Genomic DNA, 27,665 nt, shown 5'->3' on the forward strand with positions numbered 1-27,665 from the left:
GCCATAGTTTTATAAGAAATCAAACATTTGAAATGTGGCTGCTCCTCAGAAGTTAATGGCATGGACTATGTTCAGGTAAATTTGTACTGAAACATCACTGATATGTGGCAAAAACAATATTATTCTGTATTGAGATTTAAGAATACAATCAAGCATTTCCTAGTCATCAAGAATAATAGATCATAAAGCATGTTGTCAATTTTTTTTTTTAAGAATCCAACTGAAAAGTTACTAGGGACATGATGAATGCTGTCCCATCCCAGCAAACATGCCCACATGGGTCCCATATGGGGTGAACATGGGCCAGATGGGCCCACGTGGGACATGGGCTACAGATGGGCTACCCATATGGGCCCCATATGGGATAAAAATGGGCCAGATGGGCCAAACGCATGCATGGGCTGGAGATGGGCATCCCATGTGGGTCCCATATGGGGTGAACATGGGCCAGATGGGCCCACGTGGGACATGGGCTACAGATGGGCTACCCATATGGGTCCCATGTGGGCGCCGCGTGGGTCCCATATGGGGCCTACGTGGGCTGACCCATATGGGTCCCACGTGTCACCCACTGCCATTCCCATGTGGGACCCATATGGAAGAGGTGGGGGGCCCATGTGGGCCCCATATGGGAACCATGTGGGCATGTTTGCTGGGATGGCCTGACCAGAATGTCTATTTGTCTATGCCTTTGCCCATTACTCTGCTGCTTAGTGCCTAGTCTGATCCACAGCATTTACAGGTTTTAGAAGTTTAGATTATTCTGAAATCTATTCTATAAGACCAGTTGTTGTTGTTTATTGGGGCTTTAGGGCGCGTCGACTGCAAAGGTCGTTTTGCGCCCATCTATAAGACCAGAGTTGTTTGTTTATTAAACTCGCACCCCACTAGGGGAGGCTATTTATAGCCCATCCTCTCGCGTTTCCTGCAAGCAATCGCAATCGCTTTTCCTATCCTATGTGTCAATATATATATGTCACAGGTATATTGTCACATGTAGGTATGTCAGGTAGGGGAGAGTGGGGCACATTCGTGCAAAAAATGGATAAACCCATATATCTGTTCTTTGGTTAGTGCAATGGCAAAATTGTTGATTGTAGTATGGAAAGGAACCATTGCAGATAGTTTTCCTCTTTAAAAGTTATCCTATAAAATTATTGCTTCCATTAGAAAAAATGACTTTTATTAACTCTGAACATTTGCACGAAACTGCCCCACCTATGGGGCACATTCGTTCAAGAGATGGGGCACTTCCGTTCACCCGGCAAAATTCGAGAAATTACCGGGCATTACCAGAAATTTACCAAAGGAAATTGGCAGGGGGTCATTTCACTTGATTCCTTTCGACAAGAATGCATTGCACAACAAATGTAGAAAGAATGGGCTGGCCAACAAGAATGTGCCAACTGCCGGCCTCCGTGACCTCGCCAAGTTCGCGTGAATTGCTCGTCACGACGTCGCAAGCAGTCGAGACTGAGTCAGGCGAGCGTCATTAGAGAAACCTACTACAGATAAAGTCATAAATCGCAAAAACTAAAAAAAATATGCACGAATGTGCCCCCAGGCAGTGCGTACACGAACCTGCCCCACAACGTTATTAGTAATATATTTCAAAATTTCTTTTTGAAAAATGACACTTTTTCAACAAACAAGTTTGCAGCAGTTCCGTGAATAGAGTGGGCTTCTTCACCCCCAATTTTGAAAAGCTGAACCACATTTCCGAGTCAGGATCACGAAAATGGATGATATGAGAAAAGTTTGGAAAGCTCACGAATATTACAAATTTGTGTTTTTATCAAGCATGACAGCAGGTACAGTGTTGTCTTCTACGGTGAACGAAGGGCGGCAATGATAGACATATTTCCATAATTTACCTTGAGCTCGTGCAGTCACTCGTGTTCCCATAAACTGCTGAAAACGAATGTGCCCCATGCACGAATGTGCCCCACTCTCCCCTATATTGATACATTTTTGTACGGAGACACTTGACCTGTACGTTTCTAGGAGGGAGACAGTCGGCAAACTTTTTGGACCCCTGGCACTGGGGTGCCTGGGACATGAACTATGCACGTGCAGTTAATTCATACCATACTGTAGGTAGATATCCGCACCAATCTCACGTGCTTCGAAGCATTTTTGGGATGTTTCGTTTGGTTTCAGGTTCAGTCCAAGCTCAGTCTGGGTTTCGGTGGCCCGGTGTGTGCCCTCAGTACCGTTCCTCCAATTCTGGCCCAAGGCAACGCAAGAGCGCTGCCGGCATCTAGTTACACCACACAAGCATCTTTACGCAAAACAGGATAAGGTAACTGCATAACAGATGTTCAAATACCTAACTGATATGTTTCTATGCAAAGCAAGTGTATCCATACGCGAATGAGTGTTGTGTCGCACTGGTAATTGCGGTACACATCCAGAGCACCGTTCGTTTACGTCGAACCGTGTAAATTTAGCGAAATTTTGCGCTCACGCTGACGGCGGCGGCGCCATTTTCGCAATCTGTCAGTTGTGCGCCGGGGACCGCGGGGGGCCGGCGGGGGAGTGTTTTGGCTGCAGTGCGCAAAGTGGGTTTGTTCATTCTTGTGCGATCAGTGAGATAAAACAGTGCTATGGTGTTTATCTAGTTGGATAATAAGCTGAGTAATGGGTGAATGAGTGAATAATAAGTGAAATACTGCATTGTGGTCATCGTCTGATAGCTGCAATCAAGACCGAGTCTGAACTCTGAAGTGGAGCGACATTAGAGGAGCTGCTGGAAATTATCCAGCTTTGTCGGAATGCTAAGGTGAGCTTGTAATTTTTCAACTGAACTGCTGTCGTGCTATGAAAATAATGGACGTACTTTCATGCTTTTCTAGGGTTGATTAGGTATAGTTATACTAATATTTTACCAGACAGGCAATAGAGAGCCGATGGCTAATTAAATGAACGATAATTTTTGCACAGTTAAGTAGTGCGTACAGATGCCATATTTTTCATTTATTAACCCGCGCCCAGATGGGGTCTGCCGAGCAACGCGGTCTGATGGGGGAGGGGCATTTTGGCCCCCCCCTCAGATCTCGAGAACCACGCAACATAGCGACAAGCGGTAAACGGTGTTGGATAGCCCCAACGGGGAACTACCTTGTGACCCAATTTCATTGACCTCGGTCAAACCGATGACGTCACAGGTCAGGTCAAAGGTCGAATTTTCACCGTTTACAGGCATTTCAAGAAATGCGTTGTAAAATCGTGTAAAATGCATTTCATTGAAAATCATCGATGGGGAAATGTTCTTCAAACACATATTTTGCTATTTGAGGTCACTGATACCAGGTCAGGTCACAGAGGTCAGGTCACTGGGGGGTCACAATATGAAAGTGTCGTGTGATACATGTTTTATGGTCCATTTTACATGACAAATGCGATTATGTGGGTCAGACAGACTTTAGGGCCAGCTTGGGTCACGTTTTGGTCAAGGTCAGGTCAAGGTCAGGTCAAGGTCAGGTCAAATTAGGTCAAATTTCAAAGTTGATATTTTTGCATAAAATGGGTATCGATTCGATGCAGCTCGTCACGGGGAGTTCAATGGTGGTCTCCGTTTTGCGCTACGAGGTCTAGAATTGCTAAAAAGTGAGTTCAAAAATTTGACGTCATCAATTTTTAAAAGTTTTTTTCGCTATAACTTGGCCAAAAAAAGAGGTATCGATCTAAAATTTGGTATCTATATAGAAGAGCGCAGGGACTATCACATATATTCCGGTTATTTCGAAATTCGAAAAAAAAAATTGAAAATTTTTTGAGTTTTTCTAAAAAAAATCAATTTTTTGGGGGTCAAAATCCCAAAATTTCGAAAATCCGAGATAGCAGTTTTGTAGCGCCGTCTTTTCTCTACACAACCACATAAAGAACTTTAAAATTGCTTGTTAACTGTAGAATTTGTGAGCGTTTCAAGATGTCATGTTTTTTGCTCATTTTTACTCGAACATGACCTCAGTTTGACCTCAATAACTCCTGACCTGAGGTGACCTGTGACTTGAAATTTTGTGTGAAGGTGTCAAATTGATGTCCGGTAAGGTACCCAAAATTTGGCGGCGCTGCGCGCCGCCGTTTTCTCGCTATTTAAGAAAAACCACAGGGGGGCCAAAATGGCCCCCCCATCAGGGCGCGGGTTAATTACGGGCAATTGACGGGAGACGGGCGGTGGCTGCGGCCTGTAGCGGCGCCCATGCGTTGTGAAATATCAGCTTATGTATATGATAAGGTTATGCTTTTGCGCTAATCTAACTTTTATTTCCGTCAGATGTGATGTCGATTCTTATAAATAAACGACAAACAAAAAAATAAACGTGTTTGCAGCATGGGGTAGGCATTGAGCATCACAATGTTTCGTTCCATTTAGCGGCTGGCGGCTGGCGACAACGTCCCGCCGCATGTCGCTTGCGTTACAAAATTTGCGGGCCCAACATTAGGTTTACCAGAAAAAAATCGTTATATTAACCGTCATATTTGTGTAAATTTACCGCCATGAATTTGTGTACGATTACCACGCGAGTGTTCCTTTTGGTACTTTTTACCAAAAACACATATTTGTGCGTAAATATAACCCGAGATTCGCGGTAAGGTTACACTGAAAGCGGTTCTCCTACACAAAAGTGAAACACTCCGAAGCTAGCAAAACACACATATAAGTGTTCATTTAGCCAGAAAACTGAGTAATTTTACACCAAAAAATGTTCCTTTTGGTACTTTCAAATTCACCGTTTTTCCGCTCAATATTTCTGTGTGTGCAGTGAGCTTGCATTTTGTATTGACATGGGCGACGACGGGCTCGTGCAGCCGCCTGGAGGTCGGGCATGTGACGGCGAGAAGGGCACGGGGCGGCTGCCGGCTGCCTTGTGTGACGAGGAGTGATGAAAACAGCGAGCACAATGGGAGAAAATCTCCTCCCGGAAACACCTTTTATCGAAGGATAAATAGTTTCATAAGAATTTTACAACTGAGGAAAATATCAAATTTCTTAATGGTCTACTCGTTTAGGGGCATTAATATACTTGTACCAAGCAACCCCAGGAGGATTGCTAGCATATGGCTCCTCAGCGAAGCCACTAGGTTGGTATTATTGACTGTTTACTATAGCAACAATGCAAGCTTACTACGTATAATTAATTGTACTTTAAAAATTCCCATAAATGCATGATTATGCTTCCATTTAGTCGTAATGTAACAATAAATCACCAATCTAGCCCGGAAAACGTTTCCCAGCATACTTAACAGAAGTTGCCGCACCACCTGGTGTTAGATACAACCCGCCGGCCCGCCCCACTATGGGAGACTGCAACGCCTGAGACGTGAGTGCAGACCTTCGTTCAACAGCAAAGCGCCCATGTAGACACTTTTCCAATCGCACTAAAAATTTGCATGTGGTGTTCTAAAGGTATGAGGCCACTTTTGCACTTGTTGTAGGCTGCACTTTCCAAAAATCGATTTTTTCGAACCACCCTACTCTATATGTGTCTACACAGTCTGGTTCGTTTTCTCTTCATGTATCTATCTGAGCCCCTTGCAGCTGGTCGCTCAACCATAGATAATAGATATGTATTGAAGTGTTTACAGACAAAACCTAGTGCAGGGTCCTTAGTGGCCCATGTGCATCATAAACCTTATGGTCTAGCTTCCAGGATTCTTGAGATCCCTCAACAAAATGATGGTGTAGGTCCAGACCCTTCTCCTCAGATCCCATGACAAATAATAAAACTGGGACTGAAGGTCTGCATTCTGCAGTGCAGGGTCTTGCAGCATACCAAAATTTTGAGGTCCTGTCCCCTGGGTTTCCATGTTTTCAAGGCATATGAAATGTTGAGGTCCTGGGTTTCTAAGATCTCATGTCACATGAAATGTTGATGTCCTGGGATTCCAAGGTCTTGCGGCTTATGCAAATGTTGAGGTCCTGGGATTCCAAGGTCTCGCGACATATGCAAGTGTTGAGGTCCTGGGATTCCAAGGTCTCGCGGCATATGGATGTTTTAAGGTCCTGGGTTTCCAAGGTCTCACGACAAAAATGACAATGCAAGGTCCAAGATCCATTAAGGTCCCAGATCTTGGACTCTGCGAGTGCGAACCCTGGATCTCAGACCTTTTTGGGACCTTGGCACATGTCTGCAGAGGCATTGGTGCGGGGCCCCCAGAGGTGCCGCTGTGGGCCCTCAGAGGCGCCGGTGAGGGTCCTCACAGTTGCTGTTGTGGGCCCTCAGAGACACTGCAGTGTGGGGTCGTCACAGTCGGGTGTGGGACCCTTAGAGATGCTGGCTCGAACCCTTCACAGGCCGACAGGGGCTCTCAGAGACCGACAAGGGGCTCTCAAGAGGTCTGCGGTGCCTTCGGGAGGCCTGTGGAGTCCTTAGAGACCAGCAAGGTACACTCAGACGTCAGTGGGCCCTCAGAGTCGTCGGTGTGGGGCCATCAAAAGATTTTTTTATGCCCGGTAGGCAAAAATCAGTAGGTTAGCCCGCGCCCAGATGGGGTCTGCCGAGCAACGCGGTCTGATGGGGGGGGGGGCCATTTTGGCCCCCCCCTCAGATCTCGAGAACCACGCAACATAGCGACAAGCGGTAAACGGTGTTGGATAGCCCCAACGGGGAACTACCTTGTGACCCAATTTCATTGACCTCGGTCAAACCGATGACGTCACAGGTCAGGTCAAAGGTCGAATTTTCACCGTTTACAGGCATTTCAAGAAATGCGTTGTAAAATCGTGTAAAATGCATTTCATTGAAAATCATCGATGGGGAAATGTTCTTCAAACACATATTTTGCTATTTGAGGTCACTGACACCAGGTCAGGTCACAGAGGTCAGGTCACTGGGGGTCACAATATGAAAGTGTTGTGTGATACATGTTTTATGGTCAATTTTACATGACAAATGCGATTATGTGGGTTAGACAGACTTTAGGGCCAGCTTAGGTCACGTTTTGGTCAAGGTCAGGTCAAGGTCAGGTCAAGGTCAGGTCAAATTAGGTCAAATTTCAAAGTCGATATATTTGCATAAAATGGGTATCGATTCGATGCAGCTTGTCACGGGGAGTTCAATGGTGGTCTGTCTCCGTTTTGCGCTACGAGGTCTAGAATTGCTAAAAATTGAGTTTAAAAATTTGACGTCATCAATTTTTAACAGTTTTTTCGCTGTAACTTGGCCAAAAAAAGAGGTATCGATCTAAAATTTGGTATGTATATCGAAGAGCGCAGGGACTATCACATATATTCCGGTTTTTTTCGAAATTCGAAATTTTTTTGGAAATTTTTTGAGTTTTTCTAAAAAAATCATTTTTTTTTATTTTTGGGGGTCAAAATCCCAAAAGTTCGAAAATCCGAGATAGCAGTTTTGTAGCGCCGTCTTTTGTCTACACAACCACATAAAGAACTTTAAAATTGCTTGTTAACTGTAGAATTGGTGAGCGTTTCAAGATGTCATGTTTTTTGCTCATTTTTACTCGAACATGACCTCAGTTTGACCTCAATAACTCCTGACCTGAGGTGACCTGTGACTTGAAATTTTGTGTGAAGGTGTCAAATTGATGTCCGGTAAGGTACCCAAAATTTGGCGGCGCTGCGCGCCGCCGTTTTCTCGCTATTTAAGAAAAACCACAGGGGGGGGGCCAAAATGGCCCCCCATCAGGGCGCGGGTTAGGTAAGATTTGGTTAGTGTAAGTACTGTAGAAGAACTGCATTGAACTCGACAACCAACTATTTTTTCATCGCTTAATTTTGCCTAAATTTGACAACTTTGTCTACTGCAAAACAATCAGCTAAAAATTTAACATTAGGAACATTATTTCAGCAATATGATGCCCTTACACATAATATACAACTCATTTAAAAACGATGCGTCTTAAACCACAAAAACAACACCAAATGTCGAAGTATTTAAATCTATACATAAATTTTTAATTTCGTGGCCACCACTCATTGCCACATTTTGCTGTGTTTTGTATTTGCTGCGCAGCAATTGTCCACATGGCGGAGGCCGACCACTTGAAAGTAGATCGTAATGGCGCGGGTTCGTGTGCTCTGAGGGAGTCGTTTTTGCATCAATTTTTCTAGTGTTTCAAGGTAAGATGTTGCAGGAAACTTGGTGTAAATGTGAAGAGTAAGTGTTTTGTAAGATGGCATGACACTAATCAGATTGAATTAACTAGGGGAGAGTGGGGCAAAGCGGCCACCCTAACGCTTCTCACGATGCCAACGCTTGATTTTTAAACTTGGAAAGATTCTTTCTATACCAATGTGATCCCTATTAAGTTGCCTTTCATTTCAACTGCGTTTTATTTCCAAAGGCGTTCACATATAAAAGATATCGACAAAACTTTAAACCTATGCATATTGGCCACTTTGCCCCATACCCGCCACCGGCGTCTTCTCAAGTCCCGATATGAGAAACAACATAGTTGCCTCATGTACGACTAGGGTATTTGATGGTGAGTGGTGACAAGGTTTAAGCGAGGATGGATGTTTACGTTATTATCTTCCACCTGTAGGTAAACAAAGAAAGGATTTTCATGAAAAAAAAAACATTTAATTGCATTATTTGGTAACTCATGCAACTGAAAAGTGGCCAAGATGAATGGGCCTTGGTTTGAGTGTGGTGACCGAGTAAGCTGGTGTGCATAACCATGCAATAAGTGTTTTGAAATATATTTTTGGGACAGTATTGAAATGGTGTGTTTTGGCCATCTGGCATGGATGATGGAAAGCCACTAATTCAACTTCAGGAACGCTTCTTCATTATGCTCATCTAAAGCACAATCATCTATTTTCTCTTCGCAAGGATTGATTACTAATTCACTGTCAATTATAACCTGGTCCAGAAGGTTTCGCTGGGCCACACGGTTCATACAGATTCATCCACAGTGCTCAGCAGTGCATGTTTTCAGATTTCAACAGACTGTAATTGTTTCTGTATGTACAGCCCTCTGCAGACTGCGTGGTAGGTATTCTTTTTTCAACAAAACCGAGAATAACGCGAATACTATGCTATCGGGCACTCGGAAATCGTAACAGCAAGATGCGCGAGACTCCGCGGCTTAGATTGGCATTATCATCGTATGCATTTTCCATCCAGTTTGGCAACAAAACCCAAAAGTTTATATTTGCCCCCAAAACAAACTCTTACATTTTGTTGCCACACAAGGCGTATGCTTTGTTTATTGATAGGCCCTATCGAAGGAGTGGAGCATGGCGCATCTATTTGCAGTGAGTTTCGACCGACTGATAACATGACTTTTGAATTATTATCAGTTTTGTCGGAAAAAGAATACCTACCACGCAGTCTGCAGAGGGCTGTACATATGCATCATGCAAGGGTACAACAGATGCGGTATTTGGTAAGCACTAAGCAGTTGGCAGCAAGGTGGCGTTTGTACTTATTGGCAGAACCAGTTGAGCAGGACTAAAACTATCCTAGTTTCTCTCCAAGTTACTCAGATCCGTCTCAACACATTGAACATATTGAAAGCGTCCATCCATGAAGATGTCTGCATGTATACTCATTTCCGAGAAGGCACGCTCGTCGCTCATCCATTGCCGAGCAGGCACGTGCGTGCCCATCGCCGGCGCGCATTAGCGCGCGTCCATGGCTGGGGCGCACGCGCGCGGCCATGGCCGGCATGCACGCGCGCGCGCCCATCGTCGGCACGCAAGCGCGTGCGCGTCCATAGCCGGCGCGCGCGCCGCGTCCGTACCCGGCGCGCACCCGCGTGCGTCCACAGCCGGCACTGACAGACCCTGACCGACGGGCGTGCTGCCGTCGGCGGTCCTGACAGATGGGCGGCGGGCCCGGCTCCCGCAGCTCCGGCAGCGGGCGGCAGCCATGGTCGGCATACACGCGCGCGCGCCCATCGTCGGTACGCAAGCGCGCGCGCGCGCGCCCATCGTCGGTACGCAAGCGCGCGCGCGCGCCCATCGTCGGCACGCAAGCGCGCGCGCGTCCATAGCCGGCGCGCGTCCATAGCCGGCGCGCACCCGTACCTGGCGCGCACCCGCGCGCGTCCGTACCCGGCCCGCACCCGCGCGCGTCCACTGCCGGCACTGACAGACCATGACAGACGGGCGTGCTGCCGTCGGCGGTCCTGACAGATGGGCGGCGGGCCCGGCTCCCGCAGCTCCGGCAGCGGGCGGCAGCTCCGGTGACTGTTCCGGCAGCTCCGGCAGCGAGCGGCGTCTCCGGCAGCGCTCAGCAGCGGCGCCAAGCAGCAGCAGCGGCTGAGCCAACAGGCGGCCGCGGAGGCACGCCCCCCCCCCTTTGCACATTGTTCGTCCATGGAGATGTCTGCAAGCACGCCCATTGTTGAGAAGGCACGTGCATCCATCCATGGCTGAGCCATGGCTGAGCACTGAGCAGGCACGTGCGACCCCTTTGCACATTGTTCATCCATATGTAGCGGGATTTCGCGGCGTTGCGGGGCTAACCGGGCGGTCGCTTCTCAGCAGGTGGGCTGGCTCGAGTGGGGGTGTTAAAATCGGCCTAGTGGGTGCGCTTCTACTCGTAAAAGCCCTTCTCGGTTCAGCCCCTCGCAAACTCGTCCCGACTCTGTCTTTGCATTCTCCGGGGCGATCAATCATCGGAAACACATAGGCCAGGGTTAGGGAATGGGAGATAATGATAAATGATAATCAATTACCCTCGATCATATTGGTATAGAAAATCAACTCTATTTAACAAAAAGTCCCACTCTCAAACAACAGCGCCTTTCCTAGCTGAGGGCTATCTCCCACCGGATATACACAACAATCATACTTCCACTCGTGCATCCCTTCTCACTTCTGTCATACGTCCAGTTATACCTCATAATTATCAGAGTTAGCCGTCTCCGATCCCTCCCTCTTTGCCTAACTTCCCCCGGTGGTGCTAAGGCGTGCGCAAGTCATTATTGAGTCATTGGCCTTAAATTTCATTAACCGTTATCCCTTCATAACCACAATGCTCCGTACATCAGACAAACGCTTCATAATGCTCACGCTACACGAATAGAATATACGAACCACCACAGATTTCGGCACTCCGCCCTTGAATTACGCGACTTATAGCGGGTCCAAGACCATGCCGAACTACCTACACACAAATAATAAACACACACGCACGCAGGTTGTTGAGCGAACAATGGACTTACAGCATGGGCCGGTAAACCTTTGCAACAACGTACGCAGCCCTTGTCTTACTGCCACTCACGCGTGGACCTACCTTCTGCTGCCAGTGGTCAGTCAGCATCTCTAACACACTCCAGCCCACGGTTCCGGAGCTAGAGCTCGCAGGGCACTCAGTAGCCCGGGCTTTCCGCGGCGGACGTATCTAAAATTTGAAAGCCGGGTTGGGTAACTAAAGTCCGTCCGTGATACTAATGACCGCATCTCGCACCAGCCATAGTTCAGGGTTTCCGGGCCAACCCGGCGACCTAAAAAAAGGTTAGCTCTCGTCGGCTAACTACAAAGACGACACGCGTCTTCCACGCACGCAGGTCCACTCGGGGATATCCTGCACTCAACACACATCGTCGACTACCAGCACATAGGCGTCCAAAGCCCTATCTATCCGTGGCTGGTAGTTAAGCTGTCGTCACAGACCTATTCGAAAGGACCAGAGCATGGCCGGAGCTACTCGACTGACTGCGGGTGGCCAGCACCGTCTGACTGCGATCACCCGACTCGAATGCTCGGTATCTAATGTTCACCCCCGTCTTGCGGCATTATACGTTCCTTCGCGGGGCATTACTCTTCCGGCGGCATACGATTCCCTCGCTAAGACGCCCGGGGTCCTAACCACCTCCGAAACTATCTATGTCGCTCTTCAAATGACGTCCCGCGCCGACCACTTGAGGGACCGATAGCGGGCCTACCTATCTTTTTGAAACCGGGCTGGGTAACTAAGGTCCATCCGTGATACTGATGACCGCATCTCGCTCCAGTCATAGTTCAGGGCTTCCGGGCCAGCCCGGCAGCCTAAAATCTGCCCAGCCTCCGAGGCTGTTAATCCGAGACGGAACACCGTCATCTCGCGGCGGCCCACCCGCCGATACACATCCCAGGCGACGGCCCACGTGACCTTAATTATCACCCAGGCCTACCCTGGGCCGGAACAATCGGGCCACTGGTCCCGTGTCCGCTAGCCAGAGGTTAGACAGACTACAGCCCGTCGTCCCCTCCGAGCCAGGACACGAGGCTGACCGGGTAACATTTCTTGAAACCCTCCTCGGCGGTCTGTGCCCGACTCGCCTTCATCCTCACGTTTAATTTCGCGACTTATTGCACGCATCCAGGGCTTACTCAATCGAGGCCTTATATCTAGTGGGGTCTGTCCGAGTTTAGCGCCATTCGGGAAACCCGATTTTTCTATTTGTACAGTCCGCGTCTCTACTCGCGTCTCATCTCCCTCCTAACCCATGGCCGCGTCGGTGGATTCTCCACGCACAGGGGCGTGACGTGCATCATCTATCTCCCCGGTTCCATCCCTTGCAGTGTCCATGTAGAATAAAATTACATATATTTCGTGTGCAACAAGGTCTAGTGTGTTGCTTGTGTGCGGACCGTTGGTAAATTGATTAGTGGAGTGCCAGGAAATCCGCTGGCGAGGGCATTTGGGAGTCAACCGGAGGAGCTCCAGTATCGGTTGGGCTAGGGAGGTCCTGTATGTGTTGTGTATAATCGCTATCGTTTGGACCGTGGGATAATTCGGGGAGGATGGAGTGCCAGGAAATCCACTGGCAAGGGCACTTAGGAGTCAACCGGAGAAGCTCCAGTATCGGTTAGGTCAGGGAGGTCCTGTGTGTATTGTGTGTAATCGCTATTATTTGGACCGTGGGATAATTTGGGGAGGATGGAGTGCCAGGAAATCCACTGGCAAGGGCACTTAGGAGTCAACCGGAGAAGCTCCAGTATCGGCTAGGCTAGGGAGGTCCGGTGTGTGTTGTGTGTAATCGCTATTGTTGGACCGTGGGATAATTTGGGGAGGATGGAGTGCCAGGAAATCCACTGGCAAGGGCACTTAGGAGTCAACCGGAGAAGCTCCAGTATCGGTTAGGCTAGGGAGGTCCTGTGTATGTTGTGTGTAATCGCTATTGTTTGGACCGTGGGATAATTTGGGGAGGATGGAGTGCCAGGAAATCCACTGGCAAGGGCACTTAGGAGTCAACCGGAGAAGCTCCAGTATCGGTTAGGCTAGGGAGGTCGTGTGTGTGTTGTGTGTAATCGCTATTGTTTGGACCGTGGGATAATTTGGGGAGGATGGAGTGCCAGGAAATCCACTGGCAAGGGCACTTAGGAGTCAACCGGAGAAGCTCCAGTATCGGTTAGGTCAGGGAGGTCCTGTGTGTATTGTGTGTAATCGCTATTGTTTGGACTGTGGGATAATTTGGGGAGGATGGAGTGCCAGGAAATCCACTGGCAAGGGCACTTAGGAGTCAACCGGAGAAGCTCCAGTATCGGTTAGGCTAGGGAGGTCCTGTGTATGTTGTGTGTAATCGCTATTGTTTGGACCGTGGGATAATTTGGGGAGGATGGAGTGCCAGGAAATCCACTGGCAAGGGCACTTAGGAGTCAACCGGAGAAGCTCCAGTATCGGCTAGGCTAGGGAGGTCCTGTGTGTGTTCTGTGCTCCCCGTATAATCCCTGTGTGCACTGTGTAAAATCAAACAGATAAAGAAAACTGATCGTTGTAAATTGCTCTGGCCAGACACCTTGGAAATGACCTCTTTCCCGACTGTGGGTTGGCATATGGCCTTTTATGCTCCATCCTCCGATCCCTGCCCTTCAGCACTATACTCACACTCGTATTTCAATATTTACAAGTCCCATTTATTTACATACTCCGACGCAACACCTTAAATTCCCTTACACGTCAAATTTAAAAGAAACATTCTGGGCCCAGGCCGCCCATCAACTGAGCCCCACAAGCCGCGCGGTGCGGTACACAGTCGCCCGTCCCTTTCCAGACTCCCCACGGTGTATAATCCCCTCCGTCCGCCTTAATCACCACGGGGCGCCGGACGAGGGTCCACGTCGGCACGCGTCTCGCGCCACGCGCACAGTTACATAGTTTACCGAAATCGAATTGTGAACTTAAGCTACCTAGACTGAAAGTCCCAAGAATAAATTTAACTACCTAAACTGAATGGCCTAAAACATTGCAGACGACACCTAAAAAGGGGAATATAATGTGGCTCACATAGCAGTAACGAGGGGGGGGGGTTACTTGAAGGATTTTAGGGACTAGGTGCGCACCCGTGTTCACCGCGTGACCTTACTTGAGATGGAGTCGCTGACATGATGGTCGTGTCCGTCCAGCGCCCGGCCCGGCGGCCAGAGCCGCGCCGCCGGCGCCGTGATGCCAGCCGCTGGTGTCTCGTGGGCTGTCCGCGATGTCAGACGAGAGACGTGGGCCGAGAGTGCCACCGGCGCGGGATGCGTCGTCCGAGAGAGCGAGGACCAGAGCGCGTTCCAGTTCCGTTTCATCAACTTATACTTTTGATGACGTCATACTTCAGAGGGCCGGGCAGCATCTCCTTGTCCAATCTTCGTCCTCCATTCTCAGAAAGTGCGTTTGGCTCCGCCTTCAAACGTTCGTGATTTGCTGAAGTTCGGCACCCCCGGCCATGCAGTCGCACCCTTTCACGTGGCGATCGGGTGGAATTCGCCGCCGGCGCTCACGGCGCCTGAGGTGCCAGGTGGCGGGCCTGGCCCTCCGCTCCCCCTTGTTTTGAAGTCAGCTCCGGCCAGATGTCCTATATTTTGTCGTTGGCGACCGAGTTCCATTTCATCCTGTTTTCGTACAAACCGGGTCGGTCCCCGCTCCCCTTTCTTGTTTTGGTTCAAATCAGGGCCGGTCTGCACTCCCCTCTCCTTGTTCTCTGGCGGGGTGCCGAGCGTGGGACAGAGTCTTGTTTTCCAAAGGCTAAACTGATTAATGGCTCGAGGCTGGCAGAATGGCGCGTTTCGGTATGCTATTTGTTGGCTTCAGATCCGGGTTCTCATGAAGTGGGGTGGTCATCTATAGAGGACCCCTGTTTGTCAGAGCCTACTGCGCCGTCTGTGTGGACGGCAGCTGGGACGGAGAGAGGGTATCACAGCCGATTTAGCCGGCTGACCGTGTCTGTGCGGCGCTCGCAGATGGCCGTGTTTCAGCTTGTGGCACAGCTTGCAGTTCAGCATGAAAGATGAAAAAAATGTAACGCATCTGCGTTACATTTTCAGACCTCTTTTTATAGTCGCGCCCCGCGACTAAACGTTTGAGAGCCCGCTTCTGCCGTGCTATTTGGTGCCGTTTCGTCGTGTTTCTTGGTGACTTCTGTGACGAGGGCGGGTGGCCGTCTTCTAAAGGATTGGTAGCTAATTCAACAGGAGTGTTCGGTTGGGGAGGATGGCATAATACGAGCTTGGATGATTGGGACAAAAGGAGTGCGGGTTTTTGTGTCATTGCACAGTATTTCAGGCCATCCTTACATTTCCAGAATTAAAAACATTCACGTACTATCCCGTAATACACCACCAACTACACATCAAATTATTTGCGCGCAAAACAATGGAAATTGAATGAAACCATTGAAATAATTAACACATGACAATACAAAAAAATAACATTGGTACATTTGGTCACTATAATTCGATCAAATTAGCGATAACATACCGGTGCAGATTGTGGTATGCCAAAGAAGTGAGCCCGGCACCTGATGGTGGCTCCATGAGCCACGACAGCTCCGGTCCGGGATGGCCGCGATGACGGACTGGCGGTCGTCCGCGATTTGGTCTCGAACCGGCCGGCTGCTGCTGTAGTCGTGTCCCAGTTCCGGATTTCCCCAGTCTCGTAGTTGTAGTCGTAGTCCTCGCCGACCATCGATGTCGTACGCAGCTGCCCTGGTGAGCTGTCAGGGCTGGCTATGATCGGCCCAGAACTCGTCGTCTGTGGCTGAGCCTGGGTTGAACGTGGCTTCCAAGCTGTTTCTGCTGGTCTGGTGGCCGCAGAGGCTGCGCTCTGGTGTAGACTGCCGATGATGGTTTGGCTGTCACATCTGGCGGCAGGTGTGGTTCCACTGCAGCCTGCTCCATGATTACTTGGCTGTGACGTTGAGAACATCGCTCCGGCCTGCTGCAGATCACATGATCGGTCTCGAAGTTTGGGAAATGGGAGCCACCTGCAATTGATGAACGGCGGATCACCGCCTGCCAGTGCGGCGGGCGGTCCAGAAATCGGCCCGCAGACTGACCCGGTCCATTACAGCTGTCCATTTTGGTTGAAACAGGCAGCATTGAAGTGTCCCTGAATGGTCGTGTCTAATGATGCTTCATGGTTGTAGTTGTCGTCACCATTACTCCGGTTGCCGTCTGATTTTGTCGTCACAGACGTGCGATGTAACTGCTGACAACATTGTAGTTTTGGTTCTATTCGTGTCTCCTTCTCCTTCTTCCGGTCTTCTGTTGTTATTTATTTCCGGCGTTGCCTTCATTTTGAGTTCCATTGGGCACTGGCTGTCAGGCAGTCGCTGTTGATGACTACCTTTTTTCTGTTCTTTTGTCGGCGTCTCTTCTTCTCTGTGCTGCACGTTTGCTCTTCCAAATGGCTTCGTGATGTTACAGTTCTTCAATCATTTGCATTTTACTCTTCTCAGCTGTCGTTTCCTTTCTGTGATTGCATGTATCCATTGCCATTTAGTATCAACGTCGTTTCCATCGGTATACTACTTCAATGTCTTCTTTCTCGCCGTCACTCGGCTGTGTGTTGTCCTTCTTGTTCTTATCGCAATTCAGCTTTCCATACTGCTTCTAAAACGTGCCTCAATCATTTACAATCTGCGCTGTCACCTTCATTTCAGTATGCTGCGTCCTATTGGTGACTTTTGCCTTCTTCAATCCTGATTTTCATTTCAGCACATTCAATTTCTTCATAGCGTCGTGCTCAGTCGTATTTTTAGTACGTTCATTGGGTTCGGCAACATACATGACTGCCTGTTCTGTAACGGGGGTTTCCGTCACGGAGAACGGCTCGTGGACGGTTGCCGGTCTCCTGTCAGTTCTCTCCAGAGGCGGGTCAGTCCACGGGTCACACATAGGTCACTGCACCTTTTTGGTATAGGATGGGTACAATCTCTTAAAAATTGGGTTAAAAATGGCATCCTCGGTGTGATTACTCTAACTTTGGATCACGGGATTTCACTCAAGGTTAGGGTTCGCTAGATGTGAGCCACATAATTTTAGTTAGCGATACCTGTAGCCGAAAAAAATATACCAAGCCCGCTCGCCCGTCACTTAAAATTGATCCTCGATTTACCCTTATCACTTCATGATATATACACCCTCCAGCAATCCACGCTTTCTGATTTCAATCAAATCAATTTAACCCGAGTAACGCTGCACTGAGTGACCAGCTCCCACTGCATCTAGCTCAGACATAATACGTTTTCTCACTCACGCTCGCATTTCCTCTGAAATTTTAGCTTTGGGTTCGGCAATGCACGTCCGTCCACCGACTTCATGATTCCTTTGATTGATCCTACCCCACGTTGGGCGCCAAATCTGTAGCGGGATTTCGCGGCGTTGCGGGGCTAACCGGGCGGTCGCTTCTCAGCAGGTGGGCTGGCTCGAGTGGGGGTGTTAAAATCGGCCTAGTGGGTGCGCTTCTACTCGTAAAAGCCCTTCTCGGTTCAGCCCCTCGCAAACTCGTCCCGACTCTGTCTTTGCATTCTCCGGGGCGATCAATCATCGGAAACACATAGGCCAGGGTTAGGGAATGGGAGATAATGATAAATGATAATCAATTACCCTCGATCATATTGGTATAGAAAATCAACTCTATTTAACAAAAAGTCCCACTCTCAAACAACAGCGCCTTTCCTAGCTGAGGGCTATCTCCCACCGGATATACACAACAATCATACTTCCACTCGTGCATCCCTTCTCACTTCTGTCATACGTCCAGTTATACCTCATAATTATCAGAGTTAGCCGTCTCCGATCCCTCCCTCTTTGCCTAACTTCCCCCGGTGGTGCTAAGGCGTGCGCAAGTCATTATTGAGTCATTGGCCTTAAATTTCATTAACCGTTATCCCTTCATAACCACAATGCTCCGTACATCAGACAAACGCTTCATAATGCTCACGCTACACGAATAGAATATACGAACCACCACAGATTTCGGCACTCCGCCCTTGAATTACGCGACTTATAGCGGGTCCAAGACCATGCCGAACTACCTACACACAAATAATAAACACACACGCACGCAGGTTGTTGAGCGAACAATGGACTTACAGCATGGGCCGGTAAACCTTTGCAACAACGTACGCAGCCCTTGTCTTACTGCCACTCACGCGTGGACCTACCTTCTGCTGCCAGTGGTCAGTCAGCATCTCTAACACACTCCAGCCCACGGTTCCGGAGCTAGAGCTCGCAGGGCACTCAGTAGCCCGGGCTTTCCGCGGCGGACGTATCTAAAATTTGAAAGCCGGGTTGGGTAACTAAAGTCCGTCCGTGATACTAATGACCGCATCTCGCACCAGCCATAGTTCAGGGTTTCCGGGCCAACCCGGCGACCTAAAAAAAGGTTAGCTCTCGTCGGCTAACTACAAAGACGACACGCGTCTTCCACGCACGCAGGTCCACTCGGGGATATCCTGCACTCAACACACATCGTCGACTACCAGCACATAGGCGTCCAAAGCCCTATCTATCCGTGGCTGGTAGTTAAGCTGTCGTCACAGACCTATTCGAAAGGACCAGAGCATGGCCGGAGCTACTCGACTGACTGCGGGTGGCCAGCACCGTCTGACTGCGATCACCCGACTCGAATGCTCGGTATCTAATGTTCACCCCCGTCTTGCGGCATTATACGTTCCTTCGCGGGGCATTACTCTTCCGGCGGCATACGATTCCCTCGCTAAGACGCCCGGGGTCCTAACCACCTCCGAAACTATCTATGTCGCTCTTCAAATGACGTCCCGCGCCGACCACTTGAGGGACCGATAGCGGGCCTACCTATCTTTTTGAAACCGGGCTGGGTAACTAAGGTCCATCCGTGATACTGATGACCGCATCTCGCTCCAGTCATAGTTCAGGGCTTCCGGGCCAGCCCGGCAGCCTAAAATCTGCCCAGCCTCCGAGGCTGTTAATCCGAGACGGAACACCGTCATCTCGCGGCGGCCCACCCGCCGATACACATCCCAGGCGACGGCCCACGTGACCTTAATTATCACCCAGGCCTACCCTGGGCCGGAACAATCGGGCCACTGGTCCCGTGTCCGCTAGCCAGAGGTTAGACAGACTACAGCCCGTCGTCCCCTCCGAGCCAGGACACGAGGCTGACCGGGTAACATTTCTTGAAACCCTCCTCGGCGGTCTGTGCCCGACTCGCCTTCATCCTCACGTTTAATTTCGCGACTTATTGCACGCATCCAGGGCTTACTCAATCGAGGCCTTATATCTAGTGGGGTCTGTCCGAGTTTAGCGCCATTCGGGAAACCCGATTTTTCTATTTGTACAGTCCGCGTCTCTACTCGCGTCTCATCTCCCTCCTAACCCATGGCCGCGTCGGTGGATTCTCCACGCACAGGGGCGTGACGTGCATCATCTATCTCCCCGGTTCCATCCCTTGCAGTGTCCATGTAGAATAAAATTACATATATTTCGTGTGCAACAAGGTCTAGTGTGTTGCTTGTGTGCGGACCGTTGGTAAATTGATTAGTGGAGTGCCAGGAAATCCGCTGGCGAGGGCATTTGGGAGTCAACCGGAGGAGCTCCAGTATCGGTTGGGCTAGGGAGGTCCTGTATGTGTTGTGTATAATCGCTATCGTTTGGACCGTGGGATAATTCGGGGAGGATGGAGTGCCAGGAAATCCACTGGCAAGGGCACTTAGGAGTCAACCGGAGAAGCTCCAGTATCGGTTAGGTCAGGGAGGTCCTGTGTGTATTGTGTGTAATCGCTATTATTTGGACCGTGGGATAATTTGGGGAGGATGGAGTGCCAGGAAATCCACTGGCAAGGGCACTTAGGAGTCAACCGGAGAAGCTCCAGTATCGGCTAGGCTAGGGAGGTCCGGTGTGTGTTGTGTGTAATCGCTATTGTTGGACCGTGGGATAATTTGGGGAGGATGGAGTGCCAGGAAATCCACTGGCAAGGGCACTTAGGAGTCAACCGGAGAAGCTCCAGTATCGGTTAGGCTAGGGAGGTCCTGTGTATGTTGTGTGTAATCGCTATTGTTTGGACCGTGGGATAATTTGGGGAGGATGGAGTGCCAGGAAATCCACTGGCAAGGGCACTTAGGAGTCAACCGGAGAAGCTCCAGTATCGGTTAGGCTAGGGAGGTCGTGTGTGTGTTGTGTGTAATCGCTATTGTTTGGACCGTGGGATAATTTGGGGAGGATGGAGTGCCAGGAAATCCACTGGCAAGGGCACTTAGGAGTCAACCGGAGAAGCTCCAGTATCGGTTAGGTCAGGGAGGTCCTGTGTGTATTGTGTGTAATCGCTATTGTTTGGACTGTGGGATAATTTGGGGAGGATGGAGTGCCAGGAAATCCACTGGCAAGGGCACTTAGGAGTCAACCGGAGAAGCTCCAGTATCGGTTAGGCTAGGGAGGTCCTGTGTATGTTGTGTGTAATCGCTATTGTTTGGACCGTGGGATAATTTGGGGAGGATGGAGTGCCAGGAAATCCACTGGCAAGGGCACTTAGGAGTCAACCGGAGAAGCTCCAGTATCGGCTAGGCTAGGGAGGTCCTGTGTGTGTTCTGTGCTCCCCGTATAATCCCTGTGTGCACTGTGTAAAATCAAACAGATAAAGAAAACTGATCGTTGTAAATTGCTCTGGCCAGACACCTTGGAAATGACCTCTTTCCCGACTGTGGGTTGGCATATGGCCTTTTATGCTCCATCCTCCGATCCCTGCCCTTCAGCACTATACTCACACTCGTATTTCAATATTTACAAGTCCCATTTATTTACATACTCCGACGCAACACCTTAAATTCCCTTACACGTCAAATTTAAAAGAAACATTCTGGGCCCAGGCCGCCCATCAACTGAGCCCCACAAGCCGCGCGGTGCGGTACACAGTCGCCCGTCCCTTTCCAGACTCCCCACGGTGTATAATCCCCTCCGTCCGCCTTAATCACCACGGGGCGCCGGACGAGGGTCCACGTCGGCACGCGTCTCGCGCCACGCGCACAGTTACATAGTTTACCGAAATCGAATTGTGAACTTAAGCTACCTAGACTGAAAGTCCCAAGAATAAATTTAACTACCTAAACTGAATGGCCTAAAACATTGCAGACGACACCTAAAAAGGGGAATATAATGTGGCTCACATAGCAGTAACGAGGGGGGGGGTTACTTGAAGGATTTTAGGGACTAGGTGCGCACCCGTGTTCACCGCGTGACCTTACTTGAGATGGAGTCGCTGACATGATGGTCGTGTCCGTCCAGCGCCCGGCCCGGCGGCCAGAGCCGCGCCGCCGGCGCCGTGATGCCAGCCGCTGGTGTCTCGTGGGCTGTCCGCGATGTCAGACGAGAGACGTGGGCCGAGAGTGCCACCGGCGCGGGATGCGTCGTCCGAGAGAGCGAGGACCAGAGCGCGTTCCAGTTCCGTTTCATCAACTTATACTTTTGATGACGTCATACTTCAGAGGGCCGGGCAGCATCTCCTTGTCCAATCTTCGTCCTCCATTCTCAGAAAGTGCGTTTGGCTCCGCCTTCAAACGTTCGTGATTTGCTGAAGTTCGGCACCCCCGGCCATGCAGTCGCACCCTTTCACGTGGCGATCGGGTGGAATTCGCCGCCGGCGCTCACGGCGCCTGAGGTGCCAGGTGGCGGGCCTGGCCCTCCGCTCCCCCTTGTTTTGAAGTCAGCTCCGGCCAGATGTCCTATATTTTGTCGTTGGCGACCGAGTTCCATTTCATCCTGTTTTCGTACAAACCGGGTCGGTCCCCGCTCCCCTTTCTTGTTTTGGTTCAAATCAGGGCCGGTCTGCACTCCCCTCTCCTTGTTCTCTGGCGGGGTGCCGAGCGTGGGACAGAGTCTTGTTTTCCAAAGGCTAAACTGATTAATGGCTCGAGGCTGGCAGAATGGCGCGTTTCGGTATGCTATTTGTTGGCTTCAGATCCGGGTTCTCATGAAGTGGGGTGGTCATCTATAGAGGACCCCTGTTTGTCAGAGCCTACTGCGCCGTCTGTGTGGACGGCAGCTGGGACGGAGAGAGGGTATCACAGCCGATTTAGCCGGCTGACCGTGTCTGTGCGGCGCTCGCAGATGGCCGTGTTTCAGCTTGTGGCACAGCTTGCAGTTCAGCATGAAAGATGAAAAAAATGTAACGCATCTGCGTTACACATACATATTGTTGCGGACGGAAAATTCACTGACCAGGCTCAGGGCTTAAACACTCTGCTCTCTTGACCTTCGAATCTATTTGACCTCAGATTCGATCACGACACGAAATTCACGAGCGATCCACGAACGATCTCCCGACATGACCTTTCAACGAAGAATGGGGGCCAGAAGCCCGCGAAAAGAGACGCATTTGAGCCCCCTTCAATCATTGGCGAACAACTACTACGCGTCCGATTATAACCAATCAGGACAAGAGTAACAAACGACGAAAAATCTACCGAAATGTAAACAAAAAGAGCGACATAACCGGCGCAATGACACAAATAACTGGCGCAAGCGTTGCCAAATGCAGCCATATTCTTTACAGTAGTACATTTTATCTACTCTAGGACTCGGTACTCAGAGCACCTAGATGGCACCACTATCGGCCCAGCAGTGGGCACCACCATCCAAGCGGATAGCCCACAGCCGCAGCAGTCGACAAGACGTAATCCGTAACACATATCAATATAATTTACCTTATTGATTAGTGTGAGTCTTACAAAATCTTAAACTCAGAAATACCACAAGGCAGGCTGCCTGGGTGAGTTGCTAATATGAACATAATGAACATTATACATTAGTGCAGTACCTATAAGTATCCATGCTGTGTGAAGGACTTGGCCCTCACGTTCATTCGTTTGGTGATTGCACATGGTGGCATGTGTCCCAATTGTTCTCCCTAACCCTTCTTACAACTTTGACTAGCAAGTAGAAGCTGGCAAAATGCAAGGAGCTTACAAAGTATGCTTATATGTAGATAACTGAGGATGATTCTCTCAATTGAAGCATGATCCGCACTCAACAGCTTCTTCTGTTCTGTTCCACAAACTAAAAATGAAATGCCTCAATTTTCCTCAAAATATATTCATTTATCACTCATAAACAACAAAAATATACATTAAGTAGGTACCAGGACAATAAAAAACATACAAGTTACATATTCTTTCATGTACCGTCCTTTCACAGCAACGATATGTAGAAACGCACCAAGACGTTCACGGAGAGCCCACCCATAACAAACTATACTCGTAGTTGAAGCCGGGGCTCTGCTGCAGCAGCACTAGCAGGGGAGACGTACAGGGCACAGAGGTCAAGTCACAACATCATGTTGTACGACCTGTTGTTCGAAAAACAGATCAACATAGATCTTGAAAAACTGTAGCGCTTTCTTCAGTCACTTAGGTAAGCTTTCTCGCAAGACGTTACATTAGATTCACCACTCTTGACAAAATAATCAGATTCAAACTTAGCTCTTGTGCCTGATGCACTTACATTTCAATTTATTGAAATAAAACACTCAAATTTACCCTTGAAAATTGTTGACATTTAAATGATATTTACATCAAGATTTTGATGATCAGCAAACAAGCTATTCAAATCACACCCAAATAATAACTTTGGCAATGTTGATAACTCTTGCTGTCTTATTGAAAAGCAAATCTTCAATTTGTTCATATCCAAATCCAATGCCAAGCACTGAAATCTTGTTGCAAGGCTCTAAAAACAACAGACAAAAACAAAACAGACAATGGAAAAGTCTTGCGGAAATCGCCAGTGCGGTGCGGCGGCCTTGGCGAAATTTCCCAAGGCTGATCTTTATTTACATTTTAGCGATGGGCCAACTTGGCCGCCCAAGTAGGGGAAGGTGGGGTAAGACGGACCAGCTAAGGTTTGAGGCCGCATATCTTGCTACACTGCTCTCGTAATTCATATTATTTATAGTCTTCGGAATGCTCAATCCTTCCTCTGTTGATATGTGTAAAGACTAAATTTCAAATTAAAGACATCTAGGTGGTGGATGCTCTTGAAGAGGGACATGTCAAAAACTCAGACAAGAAAAAACGTGGGGTAAGACGGACCACCCAGCAGTGCCTGCTATCCGTTCATGTGTGTTACACTTCTGCTCTGTACTCTTGTAAGAAAAATTAACCAGAATGGTAAAATAACGAAATGAGCCTTTATTCTTTACTCATGTGTGATGGAAGTGCAGCTAAACGCTGGGAACATGTGTGTTGATTATCGTTTGGCATGAATGCATGCTAACTGAGCACTTGCTTGCATGGCTCACATGCAACAAAGACTCCTTCCTGAAAAATTAGCTTACTTAAACTTGTGTCAATGTTTTGGAAAAGAACTTTCCATATGCAGGGTACAATGGACCACCACAGGGTAAGATGGACCACAGTGGTCCGTCTTGCCCCAAATCTAAATTCTGTCATTATCATGAAGTATATGTCAAATAGCCCAACATTGCAAAACCTTGCCTTTCCTAAAGTGTGACTATAACTAAGTTTATAACTTTGTTCTTCACAGTAAAGTGCAAAATAGAAACTAATAATGCAAGAAAGGCGCCGTAATTGAATCACCCGCAGACCTCTTATATTAAATCGGTTTGACGAAAAACAACATTTTTCTCAATAACTCAAAAGCTATGCATCCTAGCAGCATGAGCTCATGGTGGCCATTGTTACGAAGGAAAACAAACACAGTGAGTGCATAAAGCAGTAGATACCAGCAGCGGTTCAGCCGGGAGGGCTGGTGGTCCGTCTTGCCCCGCTGGGCCGTCTTACCCCACCTTCCCCTACTTGTTTTGCGTGAGTAAGTACAATTTTGTCAATTTTGAAACGGCTATATCTCGCAAATTTTGGTACCGATTTACATTTTATGCATATCGTTAGAATCGGCAGAGTCTGGGGAGTTCATTGATTGGAAATTTATGCCGATTCCTTTCAATTTTTAAACCCTGATAATCCCTTTAATGAAGTCTACAACTGTACCTTCGTTTTTTTCTTGCAAATATGAAAAACAGAGAGATAGGGAGTCCCGAAAGGTAGGGTGGGCCCTTTGCCCCACCCTACCCTACTAACGTTTACTAATCTCCAAAGCTTGTCCAAAGCCACAGCATCGGGGAATCGATTTCTGCTTTCTTTTTGCAAAATGAAAAATGCGAAACGCCAACGGTTTTTGAAAATAATTTAACTGGTAATACATTCAGAATTTTCATAACCTAGCATGATATTATTATGTTGATATTCGGAAAAACCGTAAATTAACTTTTGATTTGAAGTTTCGTAGAGAAGCTCCGATTTCACGCGATTCAAATATAGTGATAGTTGCGGAATCTAGTGGGTTTTAACGTAAAAATAGTATAAAAAGTAGGTGAAATCCTAGTTTCAACATTAAATTACTCGTGACTCAGACCGAATTTCGAAAATCTGATTTCAGTTTCGTAAAGTGGAGTGCTGGTTCTACCACAGATCAAATTTTGTATTTTAGCTGACAATCTACCTTTAAGCAAAAAAAAATCGGCTCTTAACCCTCGCCCATGTAGGGGGGCTTGTGCGACCCCCCCCCCCCCTGAGGTTTTTCTTAGCTACACGCCGAACCGTTTCAGATAGCCTGCTCAAATTTTCAGCACCCTATGGGGTATCCTTTGCGCAACTTTTGTTTTTGTCAAGGTCATGTCAGGTCACGGAGTTATGACGTCATAAAGGGAACAACCTCCGGCCAGATTTACGCTAAATTGGAGATTGCTTCACATTGTTATAAATGCCGACTGACCTGACACACTGATGGATTGTTTTAGAATCATAACTGGCTGATTTGACATTGGCACAATGTCCGTTGACCTTTTCAAGGTTACTAAAGGTCAAGGTCAGGTCAGTGACCTCGGTTGACCTGTAATGACTTATTGCACTTGTATGCCTTTTCGGGGTATTTTGATGCCCTGAATTCGAATTTGCTATCCATTTCAGGCATCGTCGGTTGTTTCTTGGAGTTCATTTTGGGTCAGGGTCAGGTCAGTGACGTCACACGCCTGACGTGACCCAATGCACAAATGACCTTGCAGACTTCCGATGCTCCCAACGCATCATTTTTAGAGTTATGACATCGAAATACACACCAAACGATAGAGAATTGATCAAGGATCACGATAGTGAAGGTTTCAAGTCGATATCTCTTACCGTTTTGCCGCAATCGGCGCGGAAATCTGAAAAAGTTAGATTTTTCCGAAAATTTGACCTTTGACCGGTCATAAGTAGGTCAAATGTTGACCTAGGACCAAAAAATATACCACCAATCGCGAGATCTCGTTGAGAGCAGAGAGTTTTCAAACGCCAGAGGGGGTCGCACCAACCCCCCCCCCCCTGCATGGGCGAAGGTGGCAAAACACCGTTTACGGGCGAGGGTTAAGATCCGCCTTGTTGAGAGCTTTCGGTTGCCGTTTTCCCCGTCTTTCTACGACCATCGGTTCGGAAGTTAGACAGAAGGAGGCAGAATCTGCCCCCCCCCCCCCCCCCCAGCAGGGCGCGTATGGCTGAATAGCCCAGCAGGGCGCGGGTTAATGATCACCCGGTATCTTTATCCTGTTAGGTTTAGAGCTATGCGACATTTCTTTGTTTTTAAACATTTAAGACGTGCGTGCTTTTACACATGTTGCATTTGCATTAACTGATTCGTTTTTCACATCACTGTCAAACAAAGTGGCTATTGATGTAGTGGGCGCCGTGCGCTTGTCGCTCACCTGCGGGCCATCTGGGCAGTGTGTGTCTGTCTGGTCGGCTGGCCGCTGAGTCGACTGGCTGCGCCACGGTGCCGGTCTGCCGGTGTTGTTGGCCGAGACCTTGTGCGAGTGGGCTCGGTGCGCCGCTATCAGCTCTGTGGTAGCCTCTCGAGCCGCGCCACCCGCGCCCCACGCGATAACGGCCCGGCAGACGGCGTTACCGCCCTCCGGTCTCCGCACGCCCGGAATGCCGTTCCGTAATGACGTTCAGGCATATCTGAGGGAGAGGTAACGTAGCAGAGGATCGTAAAGTAGGAAAAATTGAGCATTAAACTTCGACCGGGTGGGGAGGGGCGTTTTTAGCCACACCGCCCAGTTTTTTTTTTGCGTGTGAAAAGAAAACTGCGACGCGCAGCGCCGCGGAACGATACGTCAATTTCGCATCGTGTGTAAAATTTTTGGCCTAGGTCACTGTTGTATCGTCAGCTTCGGCTGCCCTTTGCGTACTATTAACCCGGCGGCCGCTGGGCCTCCGCGCCACCCGCCGGCCGCTGGGGGGGGGGGGCATATAGTTGCCCCCCCTTTACTTCTGCGACGATATCGTCGCAACGCGAAGAGATAGAGAAGCGAAACTTTGCACACATCTTTCTGAATACCTAGCCGATGTTGTGTCCGAATTTGGTGTCGATCCCATTTGAAATGACGTCACAGTGACGTCATAAGTGAAATTATAGATTTGCGACTCTCACATTCCTCACGATACATCAGATATATGGGACCGAATATAAA

At 48.8% G+C, this 27,665-nt stretch overlaps 1 protein-coding gene across 1 annotated transcript in view; it reads right to left on the reverse strand.

The window, feature by feature from the left end:
• The window catches only part of LOC122394683, a 112,640-nt gene extending 85,553 nt beyond the window's left edge, over positions 1 to 27,087 (reverse strand). The window contains exon 1 of the mRNA XM_043391718.1: positions 26,898 to 27,087. Within this exon, the coding sequence (XP_043247653.1) occupies positions 26,898 to 26,908 (11 nt within the window). The 5' untranslated portion in view covers positions 26,909 to 27,087. The remainder of the gene's footprint in view (positions 1 to 26,897) is intronic.
• Positions 27,088 to 27,665: the final 578 nt, after the last annotated feature.

Source organism: Amphibalanus amphitrite, unplaced genomic scaffold, assembly GCF_019059575.1.
Source record: "Amphibalanus amphitrite isolate SeventyFive unplaced genomic scaffold, NRLGWU_Aamphi_draft 000605F_arrow, whole genome shotgun sequence".
Taxonomy (NCBI): Eukaryota; Metazoa; Arthropoda; class Thecostraca; order Balanomorpha; family Balanidae; genus Amphibalanus; species Amphibalanus amphitrite.